We start from the raw sequence: 7,425 nt of genomic DNA, 5'->3' as shown, positions 1-7,425 counted from the left end.
CCCGTCATTGGATTCCCTTGTTTCGTCATCAAGCAAGAGGCCAGCAGGCCCTTTCAACTGTACAATTATATACATAACTATATACACGACTACATACATATATACACTTATACATATATATCTATATCTGCATACAAATATATATACACGACCATATACACGACTAAAAATACAAAACTATATATATACTATCCACGAACACCGCAACGAAAATGGGCGCCATTGAACCAGCAGCTGCGAACCGCTCCCTCAGCACCATCCGCACGGAGCTAGAATTCCTCCGCGAATCCGGCCTGCTGAACCCTATGCAATTCCAATCCATCATGAGCCAGCTTCCCGTACGTACACATCTTCCATGCTTTCAAAACCCCAAGCTTCATGCTCTCTAACAGCTAGTACAGCAACCCGGCGGTATCCCAAGTAGCTACATCGATCCGCGCTACGCGCAAGGCGCCAACAACTACGTCAACATGCCGCAGCTCGCGCAGGCAACGCAGGACCCGAATCATCCTGCCAACCCACAGCATCCCAAGGTGAGTATATCTATATATACACAAGGGCGACATCCTTTTTTTCAACAACGTGCGAAGCAAAGCTTTGAGGGAGGCTAATCAGATATCATGTACCTACAGCACGGAGCATGGGCCAAGAAGCTCGGGGAGAAGCTCGGCAACGCGGCCATCTTCGGCGCCGGAGCGACGGCAGGCTCGGACTTGGTGAATTCGATTATCTGAGCCGAGAGGGGTTGCGACCCGGTACGGAGACTGGCTTTTGGATGGTTGCTGATGATAGAGGTATGCTTATATATAGATGGGAGGAGAGTAGGGGAGGAAGAGGTGGGAGAGTGTAGGTGCTGTCTGTATTCCATATCTTGGCAAATATTTTGTATTTTGGCACATTGGTAGTACATTCTCTTGGCAGGACATCAAAACAGTTGCTTTCTTTGCAACGCAATAAACATTGATCAACAAGGCTTACAATCGACATTTCATGCTATAAATTTTCAGATCTGCCTGAATAAAAACAATTGCGAAATGTACATTTTTTCCTTTTCTAGGTCGCTTTATTCTAGTATTGTGCTGTGTTAAAAGCAACGAGTTCATTTGACGTTCGGTCGACAGCCTCTGAAGTGGACTACCTATCAAAACAGGGCTTGATACGCAACAAGCTCCCACTGATGCAAGATATGTATGCACAATGACATGTGCCATCTCCCTCAAAACTTCCCCAGAACACTCCTCCTCATCGATGGTAGAAGAGAAGACAGTGAGTGAATTCCCTATTGCCGAAGGCATACATGCAAGTGCAAATGAAGATCTGCACTGCGTGCTGCCGTCAGTGAGCCCGGCAACAGACACGCGCCTATTATTGTGAGATGTATGTAAGGTAATTGACCATTCGCGACTTTCTTTAGGAAGATCGTACAGATGCATGAACCGTCTGTTCGTGATTGCTCTGCCTACCTACTCCAGGTGTCGGGCAGGACATGGCGATGCGAAGATCCCAGGATTCTTGGGTGTTGGGCAATACGTTTCCCTTCTTGGTCTTCTGCGCCCACGGTGAGTATGTATCGAATTCAAACTACCATGGCTGATGTATGAGAACCCGTACTGGGGGCACTTTGCAGGCGGTTTTTGGCTTCCTTTCTCCTCAATCCTCACGCCCTCCATCGGCGCCTTTTCAAAAACTCTTTAGAGAAATCAAAGGTCTCTTTGCCTCTTTTGAAAAGTACAAAGGGCAACACTCGACCTCATACAGCGAGATGGACCCATCGGCCGGCTTGACAAATTCGACCGCAATCGCTGCGTCATTCGCCTTCCTCCTCCTGACCATCGGCTTCCTGTCCCCCCATATTCGCCATCTGCTGTCTCCGCACCAATATCTGCCTCGCGGTCGTAGGGTGGGCCCTCATCATCGTCTCCGCCACATTCTAGCAGACGGCTAAGGTAGCCGCGGCTGTTGCGGGCAAGTGTTTGAGTGCGGCCGGGCGTTTGGCTTCGTGGCGTGTGCGGCTGCATGGTGAATTCTCTTCGCGTTGACGTTTGCGTCGATGGATTTTCTGGTTCAGTTGCGTGTTAGCGATATGGGTTGTACTGTTAAAGGGACAGCGCAGAAAGAGGAGATGTAGACAGAGGCTGCGGTACATCAGGTGTAGTTCAGCGGTAGTCGAGGTAAAGAATTCTGGGAACGGAGTCGTGAGAAACCACGTTGTACCAGCTACCGCGAGGCTGTTTCCGCCATAAGTTTGATCAGCCATGTTGCACATCTTTTCCAGGGTGTACAATGTAAACAAATTCAATAAGATTGGGAGTTGGCTGCCGTACGGACATCAGCTCGGCGATGGTGTGTGGCATAGTAGTTACTAATGAATCTGTTACAATGTAGAATACTACGATATTGAAACTCGCTTTGAGGGTAAAAGTACGACTGGAAGAAGAAGAGAATGCACGGTATTTAAGATGTTGAGAGAAGTGACTAACTATGCTTTAGATCGGCATCTTGAGCTAGCGCTGCTGCAGCAAATTACAAATTCATACCCCAAACTATGGGATTCTTACAAATTCATACCCCATCTTACATTTTCATACCCCTCACCAAAAAAATGGGGTATGAATTTGTAAGTTGCCAGTCTTTGGGGTATGAATTTGTAAGTTACCATTTCTTGGGGTATGAAAATGTAAGATACCATGTTAGCAGCAGCCCTCACGGGGGCCCTGCGACGTCCCTACGGGAGCCCTACGGGGCCCTATTTAGGTCCAAATAGGAGTGTCTGGCTGTCAAGCGCAGAGACACTATCATTAGAAGGGTATTTTAGGGTGTTTCAGGCTATCTACCCCAATTGTTAGTAACCCGAGTTACCGCTAAGTGGTTAAATAGGGGTGTTTACACTTCACGCTGCAGACACCCCTAAGGAGCCCCGCAGGGCCCCCGGAGGAATAATTCCTAACACCAACCCGCCAATAGATGGCAACTTACAAAATCATACCCCTATAAATGGTATCTTACAAAATCATACCCCTGTCAATGGTATCTTACAAATTCATACCCCATTGGGGTATGAAAATGTAAGATGGGGTATGAATTTGTAAGAATCCCATAGTTTGGGGTATGAAAATGTAATTCGCCCAACTTCGCAAGCTACTCACCCTCACTCTTTTGACATCATCATTCCATCTCTGTCACCCTATCCCACCGAACGTCAATTGATCCATAATCTTTAGGAGTAGAGGAGGGACGTTGGCTAGGCATACTATCATTTCAAACGCAGGCAGCCATCCAAGATGCCATCAATCTCGCCACCCGCTGGAATGCACGCCGCTGCATCTTCCAACACTGCTTTGCCATATGGGCATGTTAGCATACAAATATTAATGTGAAAGAATGATGTAGTTGGTTACTATCTTAGAGTGGTAGGTCATTTTTAATTGATTAATTGATTATATCATACTACCCTAAAGTCTTACCCTAGTAGCCGACTATACGAGTTACGTAATCTATTTAATTCTTTTAATTAATCATATAATCTTAAATAAATAAAACTATATAAGTTATCGTTATAGTTCTATATCTTACTATACTTAATTCTTAAAAAGAGATATATTCTATATCGCTAGAGCCCTCTCATCTTAATCGTATTCTTCTTTTTAATCGCTTACTCTAATAAATTCTTATTATTAATTCTTATTAAGAGCTTAATATTATTTAATAAATTTAATATTTCTTATAAAGTTCGTCGCTATAGAGGCGTAGCGTAGTTTTATTAGCATATTCTTATAAGTAATAACTCTCTCTTTTATCTTTCTTCTTTCTTCGATTTACTATATTTCTCGCTTCTTACTAAATAGTCTATATTTATAAAAAATATATTAAGCTATTTACTTCGCTTTATACTTATATTCTTTATTCTCTATATTCGATACTTATCGATTATAAAGAAAGACCTTAAGACTTATTTTCTTAATTCTTATTTATATTATTAGCGACGTCTTAGCGCGCTTAACTCTCGAATATAGAAGTTATATTTATTTCGACGATATTAATTAAATTCTTCTAAGAATATCGCCTCGCTTCTTATTAGTCTATTTAATAGTTTATTATTTTATCGCGTAATCTCTAATAGCTATCTTAATTGTCGATATTATTCTTATTTATATAATTAATAATTAAGCTATTTCATTAGTATTTACCTTTACTCTTTTATTATAAATTACTTACTCTCGCTAACTAATAATCTTCTTCGTCTCTCTATCCGCCTATTTATTATTATTAATATCAATATATATTAAAATCTAATATAATTCTATTACTACTTTAAGATATCTTAGTAAATTAATAATCTATACTATTTATATTATATAGATCTATTTTAAATATTTATCTAGATCTTCGATAGTCTAAATTAATATTTAATTATTTATATTTACTATAATTTTACTAAGTTATAATCTTATTTAATATATAACTATTATAATTAGAGCTTAAAGAATATTATATAATTTTATTAAATATATTATATACTAGTCGCTTAAGTTTAAATAAATATTAAAAATAAAATTAATATCTAACGATATAGCTAATACTCTTATCTTTTTATTAATCCTACTATTATCTATATATATTATTATATATTTTTTATTAATTAATCTTTTAGCTAATTCTTTAACGACTTTCTTAATCTTATAAATTATTATTTTAAAAGACTTTTAATTAAAAGCGACGCTAAAAGAGTATAATTTCTTAATCTTATTAATATTACTATATTATTCTTCGAATCTATTAATATATCGCTTTAATAAACTTAGTTTTCTATTCTTTTTAGATTTTCTTTTAAATTTTTATCGCTTAAATTATAGCTTAATAATCTCGCTATATATTAGATTAATAGCGATTTATAAAATAACTTTTAAGATAATCTTATCTAGCTATTATTTAACTAATAAGAGATATATTTTTATATTAAGTACTAAAATAGATATAATCTTAAATACTTTAATTATCTTTCTTTTTATCTAGAATTAAATTCTTTATAATAATAAGAAATAAGTTTTATTATAATTAATAATATTTTTAAGCTAATATTATACTAAGTAGTAATATATTATTTATAAGATAATTACTATCTAATAGAGCTATCTTATACTCTTATAATTATTACTCTACGTTAATTTAGTAATTCTCGCTAATATATTAATACTTTTAATAGCTTTAGATCGAATCTTCTTATTATAATAGCTTTATAGAAGTTTAAAGTTAATTTCGATTTCTAGATAGTAAATAAATCGTCTCGCCTTAATATATTATCTTTTATTAAGTTATAGAGAATAATCTAAGCTAAATCTCTATTTTCTATTAAGATATAATAATTAATATTTATTAAAATCGAACTCTAATTTATATTATATCGCCTACTTTATATAAACCTCGTTATAGATTTTATAAAGAGCGATATAGTTTTTCTCGATAAAGTCTTTTATTATTAGAAGATCTATAGTATTATCTATAAAGTTAATAGCTATTATTTCTAAGTCGACGTAATTATTATATTTATTAATGAGATCTAAGTTATAGAAGAGATAGAGTATAAACGATAGCGGTGATTCTTAAGGAATTTCGATTACTATAAAAGTCTTTAATATAAAGTATTCGCTTATTTTTAGTACTATTATTTTATTAAATAAGAACGATTCTATCTAATTAACTACTCTTATATCGATTTTTTACTTTTAAAAATTATAGAGTAATCGAGGATAAGAGACTTTATTATATACGCTTAAAACGTCTAGTAATAATATCGTAGCTACTTTATTAGAGTTTTAGATCTAATATATTCTTTCTAAAAGATAGTAAATATCGTATTTATATAATTATAATCTACGGCCTCCTATATATATAGTTAATAGAAATTTATATATCTTTATAAAATACGCTATTCTTCTAATAAGAATAAATTTTATTATCTTTTCTATAGTATTAAGTAGAGCTATTAGTCGATATCCTTTAGAAATCGAATAATCCTTATTCGACTTTAAAAGAATAATTATTATTAATATTCTAAAGTACTCTAAATAGTAGTCGTTCGTTATATATATATTAAATATTCTATATAAATAAGAGAGTAATGACTTTAGAATCTCCTTAAGAATTAGATTAAGAATCGCGTCTCTTTTTAAGACTCTCTTTAACAATACTTACATTATAACCTTTCTTATTTTATTTATAATAATTATATCTATTAGATAAACTTATAAATATATTATATTAATATTAATATTATCTAACTCCGCCTATATCGATAATAAAAAGAATATTTTTATAAGAAGATTTACCTTCGAGTCTAGTTTGTTATATTCTTATTTATCTTTATTAAATAGCGAAGAAAGATATATTTATATTATAAGTTATTTTCTAATTTACTTAATCTTTTTCTATATTATTTATAACGATTTATATATCTCTACTATAAACTCTCTAAATACCTTTCTAATAATTCTCTTAATTAGATTATTTTTAAAGTTCTTAATAACTTTATATTTATCTTATACTTTCTCTAAAAGCGTTATTCTTTAACTTCTTTTTAGCGATTTATAACGTCTTTATACTTTTTTATATTTTAATATAAATTCTAATCTAGATTATAATAATAATTTAATAATCGAAGTAAACTTCTTTATAGTCGCTTAGATAGAGTTAATAATAATCGCTACTTAATAATTAATATCGTTATTAATAAGATTTTTACTATTTCTTAAGAAATTAGTTAGATACTCTTTCGATATTATAGCTTTAACGAGTATCTCTCTTAAAACCTCGATATCTAATTTATTAAAGTTTTAGCGTATTATTAATATTAACTCTATTACGGCTAGCTTAAGCTTTATAAAAATTAAAAGATAATTAGATTCGCTTTTAAAGTCGTTTTCGATATTATAATTAATAATATTTATTATTAATACTAAAATAGCGAATAGTAGATCTATTATTATTTCTATTAGTAATACTTATTTTATAGCGAATTCTTTCGCTATAAATATTAATTCTTCTACTCTCTTATTAATATAAGTATTTAATTTTCTTTATATCGTATAATATAGATTAAAGTCGCCTAGTATAATCTATTCATTATCTTTAGACTTTATAAGCGTCTTATATAGTTTATTAAGTTCATTTATTTATTAATCGTCGAGGTTATAGATATTATATATACGTATAATTCTATTATTTTTAAACTTAATATTAAGAGTATAGAGGTTCGATAAGTAATATAATAAATATTATTACTTTAATAATATTCTCTTATTAATATAGAAGTATATTTATATATTATTATAATAGAGATAGATTAAGTTAAATCTATCTTTTAGAAGATAATATAATATATTTATATTAATGTTTCTCTAGAGCTTCTAAATTACTATTATATTAATA

At 32.4% G+C, this 7,425-nt stretch overlaps 1 protein-coding gene across 1 annotated transcript; it reads left to right on the top strand.

The window, feature by feature from the left end:
- Positions 1 to 212: 212 nt before the first annotated feature.
- HO173_002884 (uncharacterized protein) lies at positions 213 to 734 on the top strand (the record flags this gene model as incomplete). The annotated part of the gene is made up of 3 exons (XM_037304815.1): positions 213 to 338; positions 402 to 533; positions 633 to 734. The coding sequence occupies 3 exons, from the start codon at positions 213 to 215 to the stop codon at positions 732 to 734; spliced, it is 360 nt and encodes a 119-aa protein (XP_037168308.1).
- Between the last annotated feature and the right edge of the window lie 6,691 nt (positions 735 to 7,425).

Source organism: Letharia columbiana, assembly GCF_014066305.1.
Source record: "Letharia columbiana isolate WasteWater2 chromosome Unknown Sc0000006_s0, whole genome shotgun sequence".
Lineage (NCBI taxonomy): Eukaryota > Fungi > Ascomycota > Lecanoromycetes > Lecanorales > Parmeliaceae > Letharia > Letharia columbiana.
This window is presented reverse-complemented; position numbering and strand designations above follow the sequence as displayed.